Source organism: Plasmodium inui (genome assembly GCF_000524495.1).
Source record: "Plasmodium inui San Antonio 1 unplaced genomic scaffold supercont1.20, whole genome shotgun sequence".
Taxonomy (NCBI): Eukaryota; Apicomplexa; class Aconoidasida; order Haemosporida; family Plasmodiidae; genus Plasmodium; species Plasmodium inui.
The window spans coordinates 114,671-137,609 of record NW_008481854.1 but is presented as its reverse complement, the minus strand read 5'-3'; the positions used below and the strand labels follow the sequence as shown (position 1 = coordinate 137,609).

General features: G+C 45.6%; 6 protein-coding genes across 6 annotated transcripts; 5 read left to right on the top strand and 1 right to left on the bottom strand.

Moving 5' to 3' along the window:
* Positions 1 to 1,372: 1,372 nt before the first annotated feature.
* Positions 1,373 to 4,134, top strand: C922_04151 (hypothetical protein; the record flags this gene model as incomplete). Its single annotated transcript, XM_008819736.1, has 4 exons — positions 1,373 to 3,333; positions 3,456 to 3,583; positions 3,783 to 3,892; positions 4,072 to 4,134. 4 exons carry the CDS (start codon positions 1,373 to 1,375, stop codon positions 4,132 to 4,134), a joined length of 2,262 nt encoding a protein of 753 aa, XP_008817958.1.
* A 1,280-nt stretch (positions 4,135 to 5,414) lies between these two features.
* On the top strand, positions 5,415 to 7,394 carry C922_04150 (hypothetical protein; the record flags this gene model as incomplete). Its single annotated transcript, XM_008819735.1, has 1 exon — positions 5,415 to 7,394. One exon carries the CDS (start codon positions 5,415 to 5,417, stop codon positions 7,392 to 7,394), a length of 1,980 nt encoding a protein of 659 aa, XP_008817957.1.
* A 2,536-nt stretch (positions 7,395 to 9,930) lies between these two features.
* C922_04149 (peptide chain release factor subunit 3) lies at positions 9,931 to 11,804 on the top strand (the record flags this gene model as incomplete). The annotated part of the gene is made up of 2 exons (XM_008819734.1): positions 9,931 to 10,669; positions 10,903 to 11,804. The coding sequence occupies 2 exons, from the start codon at positions 9,931 to 9,933 to the stop codon at positions 11,802 to 11,804; spliced, it is 1,641 nt and encodes a 546-aa protein (XP_008817956.1).
* A 1,262-nt stretch (positions 11,805 to 13,066) lies between these two features.
* Positions 13,067 to 16,591, bottom strand: C922_04148 (hypothetical protein; the record flags this gene model as incomplete). The annotated part of the gene is made up of 1 exon (XM_008819733.1): positions 13,067 to 16,591. One exon carries the CDS (start codon positions 16,589 to 16,591, stop codon positions 13,067 to 13,069), a length of 3,525 nt encoding a protein of 1,174 aa, XP_008817955.1.
* Positions 16,592 to 19,129: 2,538 nt separating this feature from the next.
* Positions 19,130 to 21,304, top strand: C922_04147 (hypothetical protein; the record flags this gene model as incomplete). Its single annotated transcript, XM_008819732.1, has 1 exon — positions 19,130 to 21,304. The coding sequence occupies one exon, from the start codon at positions 19,130 to 19,132 to the stop codon at positions 21,302 to 21,304; it is 2,175 nt and encodes a 724-aa protein (XP_008817954.1).
* Positions 21,305 to 22,195: 891 nt separating this feature from the next.
* On the top strand, positions 22,196 to 22,904 carry C922_04146 (hypothetical protein; the record flags this gene model as incomplete). The annotated part of the gene is made up of 2 exons (XM_008819731.1): positions 22,196 to 22,519; positions 22,770 to 22,904. The coding sequence occupies 2 exons, from the start codon at positions 22,196 to 22,198 to the stop codon at positions 22,902 to 22,904; spliced, it is 459 nt and encodes a 152-aa protein (XP_008817953.1).
* Between the last annotated feature and the right edge of the window lie 35 nt (positions 22,905 to 22,939).

The window sequence follows — 22,939 nt, the reverse complement described above, 5'->3', positions numbered from 1 at the left end:
CTTGTCACATTCGTTTTCTCGAGTGAGGGAGAGAGTGCATGAGTCATCCCCCACATGGGATTTTTTTTTTTTTTCTCGTCCATTTATATATGCAAGGAGTGTACTTTTTTGGACAGCGCGGACACGAATGCCAGTGGGGTGTACCGATGCCGTCGCTGGTGAGAGTACTAATTCGAGCGCCGCTTCCATTCTAGTACGAAGGCAAACGCCGATGCGTCCTCCTCGCTCCCTTGCGTACGAGTCAGTCCACCTGTGTGAAATGTGTAGCTCCAAGACCAACCAGTTAAGATGAGGTTATTCGAAAGGGTTTTCAAATGGTTAGATCATCTCGCGGGGGAAGTCCCCCTTCTTTGCGTGTGGCCACTGGTCTGCTTTTGTTTCTACTTTTACGTACCCATCCGTCGGGTGTATGTGTGTGTGGGTATTCACTCGGCACACGGGTAGGAAGCATCGCTTCATTCTTGTGTTAATTCTTGATCCACTTTGCGCGCCGGTGGAGGGAACTTACCCTATTGGGGTTACTTCCGAGCGGAAGAGCGATGAAGATCTGTCAGGCATGCCTTAAGACAGATGCAAAAGAGAGAGAGAGGAAAAAAAAAAAAAAAAAAAAAAAACACGTGGAACCTTACCCGCGGTGTGTAACTTGCGCCTGCTCATGTGGAAGAGGCCGACTTCTTCCCATCGGAAGTTACTCTCCCCGATCGACGCATGAAGGGTGAAAGAAAAAAAAAAAAAGGAAAACAAAAAAATAAATCAAAAAAAAATGCAACTCCATCCGAAGCGCTTCCCATTTCTAAAAAATAAAAACGAAAAGGCACTATTTTTTCTGCCAAGTAGAAGAGACTACCCCATATTTAGAAAACACATCTTTTGGTACCTCCCCAACTGCACACAGTAGGGGGTTGAGAGGAACATAGTCCACCCATGTGCCTAAGAGAAAATTCTTTCTTGCCTTTCCCTCTTTTAGTGGCATTAAAAAAATGGGACCTTCCAATCTTGAGTAAAATTTCTCCAAAAAGTGTCGTGGCAGGGTAGGGTGTTCCTCCATCTCAGTGATTGTTTCACCCACCTGCACACTTGGCTCCTCAACGCGGTTTCAAATTGGCAGATTTGGAAGACTCTTCACTGTCCCTTGTGTGATGCGCGCAGTGTGTGCCCCCCTCGGGTTAGCAGCCTAATGGGGGAAGAACCAAAAAGGAAAATCCGTCCAGCGTGATAAGAGGCGGACATAAATTGGACGTAGCTTTGTGGAGAGGCACAAGCACAAGAGGGGTTAAACGGAAAGGGGAACGTTACCAACGAGGTGGGAGGATCTCACCGCCGCAAGCAATTACGCAGATTTCGCTGCTCCCACCGCTTTCCCTCCGTCGGGATGAACGAGAAGAAGCAACTCAGCATAGCCAACCTGTTCACGGCGAACAGGGACAGCGGCGGGAGGGGGAACCAAAGCGGCGGCAGGAGCAACCAAAGCAGCGGGAACATCGGCGGAAGGAGCAACCAAAGCAAAGGACACACCAGTGGAGAAGACAAAAGCGTTATCATAGATCGGGAAAAAAAGAAATCCATCTGGTCGCTATTCACCCAGGTGGATGCGTCCGCGAGGGAGGTAAAGAAAAGGAGCGAAGATGGGGATGATGTGGATGATGGCGCTGATGCCGCTGATGGCGAAAGCCTACCTGCAGATGTCTTTTTCACCCCGAGAAATGCGCTGCGGGGGAGGCAGGAGAGGGAAAAAAGGCGAGACAACCGGGGAAATTCCCACGCTGGGAGCTGTGGAGGAAGCCAAGGAGACCATCCCCCTACCCCAACCAGGGCCAAGCCCGACCTCTTCAGAAACATGCACGAAAATCTGGATATCCAGAAAGAAATAGAAAACATAACTAGCAGCTTCAAACGGAAGAACAACATTTTACTGGGAGATAAAACTGACGACAGTGTGCTGAGTAGCATTCTTTCGAGGAAGAGGACAAAAATGAACGTCGAGGGGAGTCATCTGGCGTCGTGTTTCACCCCCTCCGCCGGAAGATCCTCCGCGTCCTACAACGCATACAAGGAGTTCTTTGCAAAGGGGGCCTCTAACCAAAATGGGAAGGACGTAAAAGAAGCCATCAACAAGAAGACGTTCCTGGATGATTTAGAGGAGAATAAAATGAGGTACCAAATAAAGGATGACAATGTGATGATGCGGATGAAGGGGGTGAGAGAGGCGGGCGAAGCGAACCAGGCCAACTCGCCAAACGGAACAAACGAAGAAGGAAAAAAAACCCACACATGCATGCTAAAGAAGAAAAACGTGTGCGTCCCAGTAAACAAGATAAACGAAAATAATCATCAAAATGTGGTCAGGATGAGGAAAGCACATCAAATTTTATTGAAAAAGGATAACTTCGATATCTTTCACCACCTGGGAGACGACCTTTTTAGATACATCATATCGAATGTAAAAAATAAAAACCTCCTTCTCCTGAACAGACGATTTAGAGACATCGTTCGTTGCCTCCGATTGAAACTCATTTATGACGTGACATTAAAAAATACAATCCCTCCAGAAAGTATTATCAAAACGGTATACACATCAGACAAATTGCAGGTGCTGGATCTTTCAGGGTGTTCCCATCTCTCTTCTCATCATTTTCATTTATTCTGTAATTCGAATCATATCAAATTTGATAAGACTCTGAAAATACTGTGCTTAAATGGCTGTAGCAAAATTACGGATTCAAGTCTGAAGGTTCTTCTCCATCGATTTAAGCACCTCTCCATAGTAGACCTTCGTAATTGCTATAAGATCAGTCACGATGGGATTTACCCTTTGAAATTCAAGACCAGTTTGGTCAAATTGTACCTTGGGAACACGACCTCCTCTAACGTGTCGAATTATCACTCGGATGACACTCTCCGTGTGCTCTTTAGCAGTCTCCCTCCTTCATCGGAGGAATCCACTACTCAACGTACTGCTACGTATGGTGCTGACATGAACGTACAGATTGACACCCCTCTGAAGCTACTCTCCTGTTTCGAAATTACCAATGCGAAACAGCTGAGCGATATTTCCTATCTCTACATTATTTCGAAGAACCTGAAGGTGCTTAGCCTCCGGGGGTGCAACATTGATGACACGGCATCGATTTTCTTCAAATGCCTCACTAACCTCATCGCTTTGAATGTAGCCGATACGAAGGTATCCAATGGGGTCATCAAAACGGTCTGCGCACACGCACCCAATATGATGATCCTCGACATTTCCAAAACGATAGACGTCCAGAACGACACCATCTTGACCGTCGCGCGAAGTCTCAAGCGCCTCCGGAAGATTAAGGTGTCCTCTTTGCAGTAATGATGGAGCGAATGACGTGTGCGCTGTGGAGAAGTCACCTCACCACAGAAACGCGGCATAGTCACTTCCCCCATTCCGCTTCGTCACTTCATCACTTCCCCACCCCACTGCTCCGCAGAAACGTGGACAACTTCTCCGTCCGGGAATTCCTCAAACACTGCAGGGACCTCATAGCAATTGATTTCTCCAGCTGCTGGAAGGTTAATAACTCCTTTTGTCACGTGAACGGACTGGACGTCGCGTCAGGTAAAAGGATTAAGGGACAAAACACACCCTTTAACCGAGGCGCCTCCTCCCATCACGGCTATTAAGCCGCATTAACACATGTCATACATTACCCACTAAGAAGTAAACGTGGTATGTTCCTTTTTGCACACTCGATCGATCCTCCCCCCCACTGCGATTCTTATTTTTTTCTTTCCTCCCACCGCTTTTCCAACCGCAGGGCCTAAGCTAACAGATGTCGGTGTCTACCAATGCTCAGTCGACCGCAGGGCCTGCGAAGGGGCCCTCACGGAAGTCGGCTGCTCCTCCGTGCGCGTGCACATATACAATGTAAGCGTGGGCGCGCCACGGAGAGGTGGCGGGAAGCGTGGCGCCGTAGAGATGCGACGACTGTGGGTGAAACTTCCCCGCATATCAGCCGGATGTTACAGGTTTCCACCTCACACGTTGTTTTTTTTATTTTATTTTTTCTTATTTTTATTTATTTTTCCCTAATATACCCCGCGCAGGAGCTGAAAATATTCGAGACATCCATTTACGCCGACGTGGACGCACTGGAGAAGGGCGAATGAGGGGGAACTACAAATGGCCCATCCGTCGCTCTTCCTGTGAGCGTCTTTCCACACATTGAGTTTGAAGAAGTCACATTTGTACGTAATGCGTTTTTTGGTCGTTTTTTTTCTGCCATTTTAAAGGCTCCTATTAACCCTTCTTTTTAACCCTTCCTTTTAACCCCCTTTTTAATCCTTTTTTTTTTCCGTTTTGAATCCCCCTTTTAATTCACCCACTTATTTGCCTTGTTCATTTTGAAGCACATAACTTGGCTGTACAGATTATTACGCCTTTTTTAAATTGAATTAAGTTGACATTTTTTTCCGATCATTCCTGCTTTCCCACTCCGGTTCACTTTTCATGGGTGAGAGAATAATTTGAAGTTTTCGCGGAATGGCCGATTTTTCTTTTTTTTTTTTTTTTTTTCGCATGAAGAGTGACTAACGGTTCATTCCGCCAGGCCTCTTCTCTTTCCTTTTTGCGGTGGTGCGCGGGAAGAAGCGGCAAAATGGTATGTACCCTATTTACGTAATGGTATATATAATATCTTTTTCCTTGCGTGGATATGTACTGCGCTTTTGCGGGCATATTTTTCACCCCCCCAGCCGATTGGTACATCTGCCCTGTTTCCTCTTTCCACGTCCATCCGAATGTTCACTGCAATAAAATAAGTGCTAATGCGAACATAAAGGAAAAAAAAGCAGTGCGCCCATTTTAACTTGAGTTTTTTTTTTTTAATGGGAAAAATATATTTTTTCCTCTTTCAAATAGTGGTATTGTAGTCCAAATGAGTTGGCGCGAGTGAAGCGTCCCCTAAGTTAAGTGGTCAGTTTATTATTTTTTCCGCTTCCCGTTTGATTCATTTGCGCATAAAGTATAGTCCTCCTGTTTTCCCTGACGCTCTGCGTCTTGCGTTCCCTCCGAGCGCCAAAAGAAAATTTTCCTTCCCGAGGATTTCCGCGGAGGAACATTCGATGAGAGGAATTTGGTTCCCCTACAAAGATAGGAGTTAACAGAAAAAAAAAACAAACAAACGAATTGAACGAACGAAGGAACAGACAAACGAATGGACAAACGGAAGGGACAAAAAAACAGACAAATTAACTGAAATGAACTAGCCAGAGGAGACAAACGAGAAGGGGACATTTTTTTACTTCCTCTCTTTGTGAAGAGAGGAACGGGGCGACATTCATTTTAGTTCCCGTTTGGGGAGAAAGCAGAAGGATAATAAGCGAAGTAGACCGCCATATTTTTATACGTGGGTACCATCTTACAGTGTCTGTAGGCTGCTTTCCGCAGGATGTGTGACGCGGAAGAGTGTAACGACGTGCGAGATGATGGTCATTTGGCCCACGACCCAGCCGATGGAGGAACCAGTGAAACTTCAAACGCCTACGAAGACGCCATGGAAAATGGAGACGCCCCAGACGGAGATAGCGCTCAGGGGGGTCTGAATGGTAGGCTGGAACCTGATCCGGAGGGTGTCTCGCATGACCCCTCGCGGCATCACCCTTATGACGCAGCTCATCTGTCGCGAACCACCCCGCGACACCGATTCGGGAAAAACGTCCCCAGCGCGGACGACGCGGAGAAGTGCCACAAAGGCAAACCCGCCGGCCAGATGGTGCCCCAGCGGAAGGAAGAAGACCCCCCCGCCAAAGATGAATCAGAAAAGGAGCAAATCCCATCGGAACTGGAGTGCGCCATATGCATGAAGCTCCTAATCATACCAGTGACCATCCCATGCGGACACAACTTCTGTCGAGACTGCCTGGAGAAAGCCAAGGAATACAAAAATACATGTCCCTTATGTAGGTCAAATATGGGGGACAAAAAAAACATTAACATTCTGTTGGCCGATCTGATAAAGGAAAAGTACCCATTGACATATGCCAAGAGAGTGGAAGAAATGGAGATGATAAAAAGAGAAAAAGAGAAAAAAATACTAAAGGAAAGATTCGATGCGATTAAAAACTCGTCAGTCATTCCTCTGTTTAAAGTTCCCCTAGTGTTTGGTCCGTATTTCCCAGGAGAGGTCTTCGACCTAAACATATATAATGAGAAATTTATTGACCTAATTGAGCTCATATCAAGTGAACGCACCTTTGCCATCACGTCCAGTAAAGACAAATCAGATAATGGAGACGAGAAGATGTATGGAATCCACGTCAAGATATTGCAGCAAAATAAGATCAACCAAGTCTTCTGTATCAAATGCGTTGCAAACTTTCGAGTCATCCTTTATAACATTATACACTTCCATCAGTATGAGAATTATATAGCTAGTCATTCTCCCCTCTTTGACGAATCGATTTCTTTGAATCTGTTTGAGTATAATTTGTTGAGAGGATATAATGGATCTAAGGGGCCCGGCCAGGGTTCTTTCTCTCCGAAACCTTCTCCTGCTTCCTCTCCCGGTTCTTCTCCCGATTCTTCTCCTGCTTCGTCTCCTGCTTCGTCTCCTGCTTCGTCTCCTGCTTCGTCTCCTGCTTCTTCCCCCTGTGGCAATTGCGAGCATTGCGACCAGTGCTGCAATAGGTTGAAGTGTAACCGACACTGCACCAAGGAGGGTTCCTGCTCCTTACCGCAAGAGCAGGGGGGAAATTCCCCCAAAGGAGGCACCTGCAAGTGCGCCACGTCCGCCTCGTTTGCCACGTCTTCCTCGTCTCCCCTGAGGAGGAACGTAGAATGTACCAACCAAAGCACAATCGATTTGGGAAAGAAAAAAGTCGAAGACCTGAAGAAACTGCTAAACACAATTGAGTTAGAAGATGATATAAACGCCATTTCGTCTTACTACGACAGGTATAGAAGTATCATGAGCAATTCTACAGACACGAACGATTACCATGTGTATAACGCGGTGAATTACTACTCGTGTGTCATTTTTTCAAGGATCTGTCTCCTCTGCATAAGGTACCAGCTGAACCGTTTTGGCAATGCAGGAATACGTTTGTTTAATAGCAAGTTTCGAAACGTCAAGCTTACCTCCTCCGAACCGTCAAATGAGGAGCTGGAAAACCTCTCCTACTGTCTTAGCAGCGTTATTATCACTAGATCCATTCTCAAGTGGAGATGGTTTAAGACGACCAACACTACGGAGCGCCTTGAGAGCATAACTCAATATTTTCTAAAAAAGAAGAATAAGAGCATCTTGGCACTAGACAATTCGAGATCCCCGATTATTCACCGCCTCTTCATGCTGGACTCCATTTCGTCGTCTCTTCTCATTTTGGTATTCATTTCGGTAATCATATTTGTGAAGTACTTCCTCTACTGAGGTACACTTTGGGATTGCTGCTGGGTGGAGAGGGGGGAAAGAAGAAGCTCTCCGTGTCATCATCATGAGCGGCAGCATCATCATCCTATTTTTCGCTTCTCTTTCAAAACATCCATTGGCAAAGCTACCCCCGTTTGGTGTCTTTCCCCGCTCGGTCCTTTTTGCCCCTACTTCTGTTTTCCCCCTTCCTCTGTTTCCCTTTTTTTTTGTACACTTTCTATACATAGCTCAGTTTGTTACTCTCCTCATTGCTACTTTTTTAATTACTTAAGATGATTCCCCTTTCACCCTCCCTGTGGTGACAGACTTTTTGATCATATATACCCCCACAAATGCAATTAATTCTTTCTGCACACCCACTTGGGATGATAGTAGTTACTTATGGGCAGATCGCGTTGTGTCGGCAGGGCTAGCATCCCTTGACGTTGTAGCGTGGAGAGGCACAAACTGGTCCATACGAGTTTGCTTCCGAACGCACTCGAACTATCCCTCGTGTGCAGTCCAAGTGGGTACCCCTGCTCCCCTTGCGCGGTTTCCGCGTAGAACTTAGCATACAACTCAGCGTGGAATTGGCCGTACAACTCAGCGTAGTGGGAATCCCCGACAACCCCCTTCTTCCACCGCGCGGAGTTATCAATCTGTTCACGCATTTACTTCCTCTTAGACCATAGACCCCTGCTTCGACCATCGACCTATCTCCTTTTACTTAATGATGAGCTAACTCACTTGACCGCTGCGGGGTAGACAGTCAGAATGCGCTCGTCACGGTGAAGCAACCGGAAATTATGTCCTTTGCCGCTGAGTAGGTAAGCCTAACTGAACTGGTAGTCAGCGGCATCCTTTTGGGGGTGCGGGAGTCGCCATCCAGATTGGCCCAGAAATCGAATATCGCACTAATTCATCGAAGCCCTGGTAACATGTTGGCATCAATTTAGGGGTTAAAAGTAGGAAATATATCCCCCTGACAAATTTCGCTTCATTTAACCCTGCAACGGATCGGATCTTTTTTTTTATTTTTTTGTCCCCTGGTTGATAACATCTTTACCTGCACAGTGAAGGTGACGTTGTCTCACCTCTTCGCAGTGGTCATACCCAGCGCGGCGTGCTTTCTAAACAGACAACTCTTCCGATTGGCACTTGGTGTGCAATGTCTTTTATTCGCCATTTGATCAAAGTGTGAGTGTTCTCATTAAGCGTTTAAAAAGGAGGAAGTAACAAAGGGGGGGAAAGGAAAAAAAAATATGCGGTGGTTTCCATTCCAATTTTTTTCATGTAAGTATTTTTTTTTCTTTTCTTTCCTTCCATTGGTGCGATACATGGAAAATGTTTGGAAAGAACAGAGGCTCACTGCGAGACAGTAGCATATCGCCGCAGTAGCATACGGTCACAGTAGCATATCGTCACTGTGCCATTTCACCACTGTACCATTTTGCCATCATCTCCTCAGGGTGCACTTTTTTTAACTGTTCTCTCGTTTAGTTTTTTCTCCTCGTTTCGTTTTTCTTCCCCCGCCTCTTACTTCAAGTTTCCAGTTTTTGTGGATTTATTTTTCACGACACCCCAGCCCCCCTTCCTCTGACCCTCTTCAAAAGAGGAAAAATATTTTTTATTCAAAAGTAGAACTTACTAACCTATGTAGGGAGATTTTAAAAATCGAATTGGGATCTGGTGTTCGCCAAACAGTTTGTTCATTCGTCGTCATCGCTATGGTTAGTGGCCGCGTGCATCCGTGTTACGTCGTTTCACTTATTGCGTGTCACTTAGCGTGTACGCCTAGCGGACGCCGTCCCTTTGAATCGATTCAGGCCCCTCACTTAACATCATGCCAATTAGAGTCCACAGAGGAACAGGAAAAGCCGCGCAAAAACGCACAAGAGAAGAAGCGAACCAGTGCTCCGGGGGCCAACACGAATAATCCTATCTGACACGATTGCCCTCAAGAAGGACCACCGCAGAAAAAACGAACAAAAATAAAACGTCGGGAAAGGCAAGGAAAAGAACCCCAGGAGAGAGTCTCCCAGCCCCGCCTGCCGACACGATTAAAAAGAAGGGAGTCCTTTAACTAGGAATACACTTCGTTCTTTTTATCAACTTTGCTGCCTCCATTTTTTTTTTCTTCCTTTTCGATACCACTTGAAGGAAATCTCCTTTCCAATATCGATCGGTACGCTGCCACGAATTGTTGAATCTGTTGTCCCACTGGACTTGCCACCCACCTTTCTTTAAATGTAAATAAAAAAATGAAATAAAATAGAATAAAATAGAATAGAATAAAATAGAATAAGATAAAATAAAAAAATAGGCACCCTTGCGAGCCTATACCATGTACGCATCAGTGGTGATCCTTTCATATGTGTGATGTGCCTCGCGATTTGTTCGTTTTGTCGAGTCAGTGAAGCGGCACGTCTATGTATAGCTGCTAGACCCCCCACGCATTTATCTTGCTGCGACCGTGTCCGCGTGTGTGGTTAGCCCTTTCGATGCTGCTCCATCAAATTGCTTCGCGTCTTCCGCACTTGACACCCTCCCACTGCAGATGAATAATGAGCCCTTCAGCTTCAACGCAAACGCCCCGTCGTACTACCCCGGAATGGCCTACCAGGGAGGCGCCCCAGAGAGCCAAGAAGAAAATGACGCGGACAAGGGTTCTTCCTGCCCGGATACGGAGAACACAGAAGACCCAACTGTGAATGACGTACAGGAGCAATTAAAAAAAATGACAATAACTGATGAGCATCCAGTGGAGAACTACGAAGAGGGTAGCCCCATCGATCTATATAAAAAAGACCCAGTAGAGGAGGATTCTCAAGGAGAAAAAGCCGGACAAATAAAAAGCAATTTGATTCAAGTTGATCCCAGACTTCACTTAAATATCATTTTTATTGGACACGTGGATGCAGGCAAGTCAACCGCCTGTGGAAACATCCTTTACATTCTCGGATACGTGGATGATAGGACCATAGAAAAGTATGAGCGAGAGGCCAAGGAGAAGAATAGGGAAAGCTGGTTTCTGGCGTTCATTATGGATATTAACGAAGAAGAGAGACAGAAGGGTAAAACGGTGGAAGTGGGTAGAGCCCACTTTGAGACCAAGGACAGGAGATTTACCATTTTGGATGCCCCGGGACATAAGAACTTTATTCCCAATATGATTAGTGGTGCTGCGCAGGCGGACATCGGTGTGCTGATCATTTCCGCTCGCAAGGGAGAGTTCGAGACGGGCTTCGAGCGGGGAGGCCAGACCCGCGAGCACACGCTGCTGGCGAGGACGCTAGGTAGGCCCCAGAGAGAAGAGATTACAACGCGAAGCCAGGCGCGCGTCAGCACCGCACCCCTTACGATGCTTCTGAGAGCACACCCCTTAGTATGCTTCTGGCCCCCCTTACTACACTTCTGGCCCCCCTTACTATACTTCTGGCCCCCCTTACTATACTTCTGGCCCCCCTTACTATACTTCTGGCACCCCTTGCTGTCCTCCTCACACCACGTCTCTCTCCTCCCCCCCCAGGAATTAACCAACTCATCGTGGCCATCAACAAGATGGACGATCCCACGTGCAACTGGAGCAAAGCACGCTACGACGAAATAGAAAAGAAAATAACCCCCTTTATAAAATCCTGTGGGTACAACATCAACAAGGATGTCTTCTTCGTTCCCATCTCGGGACTCACCGGACAGAATCTCTCCGAACATGTCTCCGATCAGAACTCCAAGATATATGATGCAAGGGCTAGTTGGTATGATACATCTAAGCCAACCTTGTTTCAAATTCTAAACACGTTGTCCCCCCCTCCTTGGGATGAGAAGGGACCTCTAAGAATCCCCCTCCTAGAAGGATACAAAGACAACGGGATCATAGCCGTTGGAAAAATCGAATCAGGAACCTTGTACGGAAATAATATGAGCTGCACCTTGATGCCAAATAAGCTGAAAGTCAAAGTGCTGAATGTATATTTGGAGGAGGATGAAGTTCCCTATGCCAAGCCCGGAGAAAATGTTCGCGTGAAGCTATTAGGTGTAGAAGAGGACCAGATAAGCAAAGGTTTCGTCCTGTGTGATTCGTTAAACCTCTGCTCCGTTGTTACTGAGTTCATCGGACGAGTAGCCATTGTGGAATTATTAGAACACAAGCCAATCATCACAGCTGGATACTTCTGCATCTTCCATGCCCATACCACTTGTGAGGAAATTCAATTTCTTGACATGCTCGAAGTTATAGATAAGAAAACGAAAAAGAAAAAAATAAAACCCAAATTTATTAAAAATGACTGCATCGTCACTGCCCACTTTTTGCTCTCCAATCCGGTGTGCATAGAAGTGTATGACAAACTTCCGCAGTTGGGGAGATTTACTCTGCGGGATCAAGGTAAAACGATAGCGATAGGGAAGATACTGGAGCTGAAGGCGTGAGATCGGGGCCGCAGGCGGGGGGGAAGAAAAGTCTCATCAAGGAGACAAAATGATCGCGTCGCTTCCGCGGCAGAGTATGCTTCTACTTTTACATTTACTTCGAATTTGCATTCCATTTATCTTTTATCTTTTCTATTTTCTATTTTGTTTTTTCCCTTTTCCCTTTCGCGTGATCGTTTCCCCCATCGATACCCCCATTTTAAGTACTATGCCCCGCCCCCTCCACTGTTATGCGTAAAGGATGGTCCTGACTTTGCCGCGCCACGTCTCCATGCCCGGAGACCCACCTCCCCTTTTTACTCCATGTCCCTACTTTTTTCGTTCCGTCCACTGGGCCCCAAAGAAATGAAACTTATCACGATGAGTAAAAGAGGAAAAAATAAAAAATAAAAAAATATAAGTGTGCCTTTCTGCCCCGTGCGGTGTGAAGTAGTGAAAAAGATAACCCCCTCAGGGGGTCCCCCTCTTTTGCGATCCATCCCACCTTTGCCAATCCCTATAACCTGTGGCGATCCATACCACCTCTGCCTCCCTGTTCGGCGCAGCAGGGGCGAAGCGGAAGATTTCCCAAAGGGAGCAAGCATGCAGCTACGGTAGCATGCCGTCGGTGTGGCCAACTTTTGGTAATTTTAAAAATGTGCTTTTTTAAAAAAACTTGTTTTTTAATTTTGGTTTTGAAAAACGTGCATGCATTGAAAAGGATGTGTTAAGTGGGCGCTGCGTCGGTGGCTTCTTTCCCCCTTTGCGTCATCGCACGGGGAGGCAGCCCAGCCGTCCACAGGTGTGTACGCACGTTGGCATGCATGTCAGCATACGAGTTGAGGCTTCGCGGGGGTAAAAAATTGCAGCCGCGCGCGAAGAGGTAACAAATACGGGGAGGGGGGGCCACGCCGTGGTGGAGCGGCGTAACACCATCGCCAGGGTCTTCTTGCAAAAATGAGTGGTCGGCCGTCTCTTCCCCCCGGTGTGAAGAGGGAGAAAAGAAAAAAAAAAGAAAAAAAAAACTGTAAAACTATAAACGTATGAACTGCAAACGAAAAATGGTACCAGGTGTGCCATTCTGACAAATATGCGAAGGTAACAACATGTACTTTTTAAAATGCCGAGTGCAAAATGAAAAGACTAAATATAATTTTAGATGACGACGCTTGGGGGGCACACTATTCCCGTAACGTTATTAGGTGTCTTTCCAAAGTTGAGGTGTACCCCCCTCGCAAGGTTATTAGGTGCCTTTGCTAACTTGTGATGACTTCCCTCCCCCCTCACAGGTGCAGCTTCCGCTGCTTGAACAGGGCGCTGAGCAGGTTGCTGTTGCGCAGGAGGTAAAACATGATGACGGCGAAAATAAGGATCCAGATTATGCACCAGGTCGCCACTTCATTGTTATTCATTATGAGGTCCTCCTGGAGGGACAGGTCAATATTGGCGATGATTTTCTCCCGCTTCGCACTGGTCGTTTTGAGGCTCTTCGATATGACGTCCTCAAAGTATTGCGGCAAAACGAAGTAGTTATTTACAAGCTCGTACTTCTCCTTATTGTAGTGAAAATACATCGTGGGGAGGATCCAGTTGAGGATAGCCCCTTGGTAGGTATACGTATTCATAACCGTTTTAAAGGCCTCCAATTTGAGGAGATCCTTCTTGCCACTATTTACCTCCTCCAAAGTGACATTAATCTTGTCTACCATGTCTTTAGAAAGGCTATTCATATTGTCCTTGTTGTAGATCAGGTCACTTATTTCGTAATACTCATAGGATATCCGCGTCGTAACGAGGTACTTGTTAATATCCTTATTGTGACTCTTATCCGTAATGACAACACAACCATTGAAAAGAGCGTCAATCACCATCCTGTTCAGCATGCCAGCAAACTTGGAGCTGATTATACACACTTTGCTCCTTCTCAGCATTTGATGGTACTCCTTTAGCTTGTTCTTTATTAGTTTATGTGTCGTTTGCATGCCCCACACTTTCCAGTAATACAAATCGAAGTCGTATTTCTTTATTCGATGTTTGAGACTACTTACGTCTTTGTTGTAGATGTAATCCATGATCTTCTGAATTAGGAAGTCATTGTAATTGCTGGAGGTCGTGTTGCACAGGTAAAGTATGTCGATGTCTCTGTGCCTATTGCTCAGAAAGCTCGGCGCGGTATCCTTATAGGTGCATGCTGGGAGGAACAAGTCAAGAAGGGAATAGGAGAGCTCCAATTTGGGGCTGTTTTTCTTCTTCTTCATCTTCCTGGCAATGTCATGGTAAAAGGTCGGACTGACCACCACTTTCTTCGAGATGTCGTTCGGATCGTTCTCCTTCACGTCGAAGATATTTTCAAACTTCTCCACGCAGCAGGGATTCACCCCGTGGGGTAGGAATGCCCAGAGGGTTTTGTTTTCATCATCGTCGTGTTCATCCTCCTGATGGGAATCCTCCCCCCCATTGGCACTGGATGCACTCAGATCATTCGTCTTCTTCTGCTGCGTCTTCTTCTGCTGATCCTCCTCCTCATCTCCACCCATCCCATTACCTCCTCTCTTCTTCCCCTTCTTCTTATGCTTATTCGCTATCACCTCATTGGAGTCACTAATGGAGACCTTGTTCCATAGGCTGTTGACGAGCTTCCTTTTCTCCGACCCGGAGTCAATACTGTTTAGCGGGTTGTACTCAAATATGTTCACCTGGTTTTGAAAAAATATGTGAGGAAACAAATTCAAGTAGGCATTCTTCACGTTGCTATCCCATCCATCATTCATAAATATCAGGGTAGTCATTCTGGGCATACTCTTCAGAAAAAAATAATGATTATAGTACTTTGATACAAAGCTGCTGTGGACAAAAATTATGTCAAATGGCTCCCTTCCTATCTGCTTGTCATAGTTATGCAGCAGCGCGTGTAGATTCTTCGTAAAAAATAGGGGGTAGTACTTAAACCCGTAGCCCCAGATGTAGGTATTCCATTTCAGCTGACTCTCCATAATGTCGTACAAATTGAAGAAGTATCTGTCCATAGAGCTGGAGAAGGCCTTCTTCGTTGAAAGGAACAGAACACGGGGAACTCTCAATACATACTTGGATGTATCCCTCACATCCGACTTCGCATTCAAGGGGGGTAAGGGAACGAGAAACGATTCTGACTTGGCATAGGCAAAATCAACATCTTTACGAGAATGAGAAGCTCTGTATTGCTTTACCATTGTCTTCACATCTATGTTGAGGCTGTCCAGCATATACTCCAGATTGTTATAATTGATATAGGACAGAATACAATTCTTTGCCTTACTAGACAGGCAGTTACATTCATGAAGATTATCACTCTCCCCTGCGATTAACCCGCGGAGAAGTTTCTCATTTTCTAATTTGTCCTTTCTTAAAAGGTGGCTATTGATCGATCCACTTTCGACAGATTCTTTGTCATCCAGCTCGTTCACATCAGCGAACATCTCTGTCTTCTTCTCTTTCTCCTTATCACTCATTTCTTCGTAATCAGCACTGGTGTCATTTGCACTGACATATATGTGTTTTTCAAACTCATCGTCAATGTTGTACTTATGCTTAATGTCCTCCTCACTGGTTATGTCATTTAGGATTTTCCTCTCGTAGGAATACGGATTGTACTTCTCCTTCAGTGAGTCGAAAAAACTCTTCAGCTTTGAATTCTTCTCTTCCAACTCTTTGCTACTTCCAGTGACACTCGTCCCCTTACTCTTGTTTATCAAATTTTGCAATTCTCTCAGAAGATCCCTTTGACTCTGATTGGACTCTAACGTGATGGATCTTCTGTTTGCAGACCCATCCATTACACTTTTGTCTAATGCGAAAGGAGCGTTTCTGTTCTTCTCTGCGTTGAGGAAGTTTCCCAAGAGAGATTGGATGTCGCTCATCAATTTGTTGCTCGCCTCGCCTCCTTTCCCATCGGCGCCCTTATTCCCGCCGAGGTTGCCCAGAAGGCTGGTTAGGTGCTCGAGTGGATTGCCTCCCTTCCCATCGGTACCCTTATTCCCTCCCAGATTGCTCAACATACTGGTTAAGTGCTCTAATGGGTTACCACCCTTCCCATCAGCTTCCTTCTTCCCTCCTAGATTCCCCAACAAGCTGGTTATATTTTCCAGTGCGTTTCCGCCCTTCCCATCGGCACCCTTATTCCCTCCCAAATTGCCCAACAAGCTGGTTAGGTGCTCTATCGGATTGCCTCCCTTCCCGTCAGTAGCTTTGCTCCCTCCCAGATTGCTCAACAAACTGGTTAGATGCTCCATCGGGTTGCCTCCCTTCCCATCGCCTCCCTTGCTTCCACCTCCATTCATCATGTTTAGCAAATTTCCAAGAGATTCCATAGGGTTACCTTTCTGTCCATCTGCGCCGGCGCCCTTTCCAGCGCCCTGGCCAGACTCCGGCGCACCACTGTTCGCGGCTCCACCCAACTGTTTCAGCATGTCCATCATTTTGCCCATATCTAAATTATTCGAATTTGCATTTCCGCCTCCCTTATTAGTGGCGGTATTAAGAAGGTTCATAAGATTTTCCTGGCCTCCTCCTGATGAGCCCTTCTGGTTTAAAAGATTATTTAACATGTCAAGGTGGCCGCTACTATTATTTGCATTTCCACCTTTACCTCCTTTCCCGTTGAGGGAATTCAAAATGTTCCCCAGTTGGCTTAAGTCGAAGCCACCCTTCCCTGGTTTGTCCTTCCCCCCCCCTTCATCGGTGTTATTGGATTGGTTATTATCATTTGTGCAAATTACAAATACTATGATGAATGAATACAAAAATACACATCTGGTAAATATATTCATTTCTAGGAAAAAATAAAATGAATTAACATTAATGGAATGAATGATACGTGAGGGGAACAGTTTAAAAAGGGAAAAAAAAACTACTCTATCATCTGATTCAAAGAAGATATATTCTGTGTGCTCGTTAAATATAGTGTACGCCCAGGGGAAAATCACTGATGCGCAATTAGTTGCTGAGAAACCAGTGGGGTTAATCAGTCACACGAGACACCACGGACGAACGACAAGGTGCGCTCAATCAATTGAACAATCAAGTATGTACGCGAAGGGGAGGCTTTTCTTTTTTAAGACAAAAAACGGGTGATAAGGGATATGGAGAGGGGGCACATTATTTTTTTTTCATTTTTTCAACACTTAAAATGTACATAAAAAAAAAAAAAAAATTAATGGAGGCGCATAATGCTAATGATATTAGCAACTGAGGATATAATTTACAGTTTAGGGGGCGAAAGGCGCGGTTTTTCTTTTTTTTTTTTGCCTTGGGATGCGTACGCGTGTTGGCAAAATGGGTAGGGGATGGAAGAGCGTGAATGTGTACATAGGAGAAGGTACACAAACGGTGGTACGTACTCAATGGCGCATAAATTGTGGTACGTACTCGATGGCACATAAATGGTGGCACATACTCGATGGCACGTAAACTATGGTATGCACGCGAACACCAATATGCAAAGCTCATATGCAAATATACACGGGATTGAGTAAAGACTTGAATTTATCCAAGGAGCGCGCATATGCCTACATGCTCCTCTTTTGAAATTTGGCGTAATGTGCCTCCGCTGGGTGTAAAAATAAATTTCAGCAAGTGCTGCTTATTGCTAGCTTGTTTTTTCTTTTTTTTTTTTTCTCATAAATGCCTGATGCGTTCAGGTGACATTCAAAATGAAAGCACGAAACAGAATGGAACAAAATGGGCGTACAGGTAAAATGTGCTGAAAGACGCACAGCGGGATGGAACAAAATGAAGCAATGCGAACAAGGCGAACAAGGGAACGAAATAATTCAGAGAAATTCACACAACTGTGCGGGATTTACTCTGGTCATACATAACACACGGATACCGCTAATCACTTTTGACGCTTGGCACACAGCGTTGACGAGGAAGACTCCTTCAGCTTTCGTTCTCTCTCCCTCTCTATATGGTGTGGCAAATGCAACAGCGCGCATGCCTGGGCAAGGCTGCGTACATGTCACGTGCATATGTATACATATAGAGTCATATACGTAGGTATGCGGCGTGGCCGTTCCCTTACGTGTACCCGCGTGGGGCAAAGTCACAGAATGGAAAAGTGGCTAACCACGTAAAGATGCGAGCTTCTAGTAAACGCATAAGCGCATGAATGCCTAATCAGGTAGCTTCTTACGTAAGGGCAAATCACACGAACGGTATTTACAAAAAAAAAAAAAAAAAAAAAAAAAATGACCTGTTCAGGTAAATTCGAACATATGATAAATTATGTATACATCCCAAAGGGGGAAAACCAAAATTTGCGTTGTTCCCTTCACCCGAGGATATATGTAAGCATTACGGTAACTTCATCTTAAGGTGAGTTTTTCTCCTATAATGCATTCTTTTTTTTTTCTCGCTCTCCTTTAATCGTCAAATGGTTGCTAAAAAGGTGTTATAAAAAGGAATGAAAAAAAAATTTCCTGAAAAGGTAAATCCACAAAAGAGAAAATTCATGCAGGTGTATAAATTTGTCATGAAAAAAAAAAGAAATGAAGATAAAAAAATGTATTAGCATGTCATGTGAGCGAGGTATGCAAAATTAAGAGTATTCTTCTTTTTTTTTTTTCTTTTGTGGGGAATTGAGCAAACAAGTTATAGAGTACAATTTTCTATTGGGCAAACGCCCTCTGTTCGCAATCAGGTGTGCTTTCCCGCAATTGAGTAAAAATGGCAAAATGGGAAGTCAAAGGGCACCGAAACGTGTTCCCAGAAAAAAAAAAATACTTCAACCGTGGGGAGACCTGACCCTATAAGGATAAAGTATACATCCACGGAACATACGTTCGGCGTGGCAAAAGAATGGATCAACCGCGCCTGGCAAAAGGATGGAACAACAGCGCGTGGCCCGTACATAGAATGGGAAAACCGCGAAAGGTATATATGCATACCACATAATGCCATTTTATCTACATAATGTGCTCCCATGTAGATGCATTACACTCTACAGCAGAAGGTACACGAGGGCGGACTTGCTCTACGACGAGGGGGCTTCATACCTTATGCAGCTATAAATGGGCCCCATTGACCAGGTGAAAAGAAGTTATTCGCAGGGCAGAGAAAATGTGCCTTCCGTACGCGTACAAGTTGGATTACTCAAACGACATGGGACGTATGCGACAGTAGGGAAGAAAAAAAAAACCTCACAAATGCGTGCTACTCTTTTGTGGAGATGCCAATCACGATCAAAAAAAGGTGTCCATAAAAATGCCCTTCAGACGCCGTCCCGTTTCGTTCCACGCAAGTAACGCAGCAGCAACAAAATCGCAAAGTTAGCAAAGTCCACAAAGTTCGCAGAAGGGGTATGTACTATGTTTTTTACACATGTGAGATTTATAGGCAAGCTAGCGAGAAACAAACTTAACAAGAGGAGAAGCTGGATCAAGCGGAATAAAAAATGGATGCTACCTAGGGTTGAGAAATCGTACCTGAAACAGGAGCAAGACTTCATCGTGCGGTATAAAACCGTGCCGCAGGGGGGGGGGTCCCATGCACGGCTAGAAGCGGGGCGAGGTGAAGTAAAACATGAAGAAGCGAAACCTGGGGAAGGACCCACTGACTATAGACGCATCCTAGAGGAGACAACCCGAAAAGAAAAGAAGCATTTAAAACCCCATGAGTATAAGAAGCTGCTGAAGCGGAAGGATGGTAGTGGGCGCATCCCCAACGATGACAAGCTACAGCTAAAGCACCTCCTGCGTAGCGGCAAGGATGGGGGAACACACAAGGGGATACAGATAGACATAAAAGACTACAAAGATGACGAGAAGGAAAGGAAGAAAAACGAAATGAACACATTTTGGTACATGCCAAGTCCATTTGAAAAAAAAGGAGTCTATGGAATGAAAGAAAATTCTTTTTACAAATCTTTTATGAGAGATAGGGAGAGACAGCTGGACCACATCGACACGAGAAAGTTAAACGAAAGTGAACAAAAACTACTCCATGAAATGCGCAAAAGGGGGAACAATGTTAGCGACAAACTGCTCGACGAGAGTGTGACTTCCCTTGATGGGAACCAAAAAAGAGAAAGAAAAATCCGGATTAGTCCAAAAAAATATTGGTTTCACGATACGTATCGTTCCCCAGCTATCCCCACCTTGAGCACGGTAAAAGCGAGGGAATTGAGATTCCTAATGATGAACGAAGCCAAGCTAGTTAGGAAGGGCAAATCCGTGGACGTGGAATTATGGCTAGCTTTTATGAACCGAGTTCTGAATCTATCCAGCAAGGTACACGTACGGAGCCTGCTTCGATACTTACAAACCATTGCATCTGTCAAGGTGAACAATAAAAAAATGATAAGCGATATCCTGTGTGAAATTTTCAAACGAGAAAATCTCATGAAGCCAAAGCATTATGTCTATCTTTTTCAAGCATGCTCTAGATTAAAATGGTCCCACTTCCAATTAATCTATGCCCTAAAAAATATGACGTTGTGTTGGCCCATCCTCAGGAATAACTTCCTTGTCAAGTCAGCCAACTCGATAAGTAAGCTAGGGTTGGCAAAGAGTGTGTACAGTAAGTGCTTGCAAATTACGCTTTGTGAACGGCTAGCCAATTTTTCAGGGAAGAATTTGAAGGCCATCAAGGCTATTACCTTTTTGGAACTCTTCACTGAGGAGATGATTTTGAAGTTCATTTCTCTTGCTAGTTTTTACAAAGAACATTTTAACTACTACACGCGGCACCTGCAGGTGCTGCACCTGTACGTTACTCTATTCTGCCCGTCCTTGTGCGACAGACTGACGGCGGAGCAGCGGGTCTTCCTGTGGCGCTACTCGCGCGGCGCCAACTGGAAGGAGATCCGTAGTAAGGGCAGCCGTGAGTATAGCAGTGGTGAAGAGAGCGATGAGTGCGGCAGTGATGAGGACAGCGATGATTGCAGCAGTGATGAAGAGAGTGACCGGTTAAGCAGCGATGAGGAAAGCGATGATTGCAGCAGTGGTGAAGAGAGAGACGAACCATTGAGCAACCCGGGCCACCCGCCTAGCCAAACGTCCTCTCATCATGGCTCCAAAATAGGCGACAAAATACGCGGAGGGTTCACCAGCATGTTACACAAACAAATCAGTGACATCCTCACGCTGCTAAAAATCGAGCACTTGAATTCGGTTGCCTGTGGACCTTTCATAGTGGACATATATCACCCCCAGTCAAATTATATTATCGAGGTAAATGCCCCCTTCCAATATTATCTGAATTGTGAGAAACTAACAGCCTTGGCAGAATGGAGGCACAAGTTTCTGGCCCACATGGGGTTTAGGCTCATTCACATTTCGCACAAGGTGTGGAACAGCCTGCCCACTGAGAGGCAGAAAGTGGATTACCTGTCACGCGTTTTGCCGGCGGGGATGTTCAGGCGGGGGTCCCCCGGTGAGAAGCAGCTCAGTGAGGAGTACCCCAGTGAGGAGTTCACCTACGATGAATTCCCCTGTGAGGAGCTTCCTTGCGATGAATTCCCCTGTGAGGAGCTTCCCAGTTAGGAGCTTCCCTCTGAGGAGGCTCCATGTGAGTTCCCCCGTTAGCAATCCCCCCCTCGTCCTCTTTCCCCGTCCGTGTCTGTGTCCTTCCCCTCCCCTTTGTGTAACTCCTTGCTAATTAAGCCTGTGCCCTATGATGGGGTCCCCAGGCGGTCACAGCGTGGCATGGGAGAGAAGCGCACCCGTCCAGAGCGTTCCATCACCGGCAGCGTAGCAGTGAGAATGGATCCTCTTGGAGGGACACCCCCCCAAAAAGATGAATCGAGTATGCCTAAATAGAGGAAAACCCACTGAAGGAGTCCAAATTACAACTGACCAGGTGAACTTGGCAGTGTGTTCCCATGAATGTTTTTTTTTTATTATTTTATTTTTTTTCTTTTTTTTTTGGATGCCTATGCGCTGGAAAATAAGGGAGGTCATTCGGTCCAAAACTCCAACCCTCTCGTCAGCCGATACTGCAAAAGGGGAATGATTAAAAATGCTCTTCTCTTTTGCTAATCGAATTATAGCCAATGTGCTGGGCCAACGAAAAGAACCTCTCTACATGGAATAATTCTCTGAATGTGAATTCCCCTATGGGGAAGCTGCTCACTTGGGTATGTGCAATGTACTATGTATCAATTTTGCAAAAAAAAAAAAAAAAAAAAAAAAAAAATTTCACCTCTCCATGTATGACCAGTTTGCCAAACCACGACAGGTTAGGGGTATATATTTCACCAGCTCAAAAAAAAAAAAAAAAAAAATTGTCAACTAACTATTCAGGGAAAAGTGGCGAAACGGCAAAGCGACCAAGTGGCCGAGCGGCAACACGACGTTTAAGTGACCCTCCGCCCGACATTGCGATGACGCCGCGGCCGCTACGCCCCGCAACCACGACGCCACACCACCACAACGATGCAATGTTTGAAGAGGGCAGTTGTGGGGCGGCCCCGGAGACCCTCCGCCTTTCCCATCCATTCGAGAAGCCTTTTCTTAAGTCAAGGCATGCTCGCGCCAAAGGTCAAGCCAGGGAAAAAGGGACAAGATAAAAAAGATGGTCGGGGTGGAGCCACCACGGACAGTGGAGAAGAACAGAAGGCACACATCTTTAATATCTACAATACAGTCGAGAAAGACCATGAAATTTTGCCTGACCATGCATACCCCAAATGGCTGTGGGAATTAGAAAAACCGATGAAGAGCTATGGCGAGTTGGCTCTGATGTTCCTCTACGGAAAGGTGAAACGAGCAGCAGAGAAAGAAAATGATAAATGTGAATGGGTTACACACTAAAGAGAGCGCGGTGAGGCCATGCCCCTTGTTTCAAAATAAACTGCGAAATGGGGTCACACTGATGAGCGAACATAAGAATAGCCACATATATGTACCCGTTTCCGTGACACATGGGAAAAACCTACGTGTAACACCTTTAATCCAGTGCATTTGCTCATCGCGTGGACAATTTTCGTCTTGCTTCTTTTTCCTTTAGAATGTTGAAAAGGCCACGGCAGATGATTACCATCGCTTTCGCAGGCTGCACAACAAGAATCTAATCAAACTGAACAACATGAGGCTGAAGAAGTCCAAGCGGTCGACGGTTAAGCCGATTTTTTGGGACCTCTAGGTGGAGGCGCAGCAGAGTGGGAGCCTCGTCTTGGC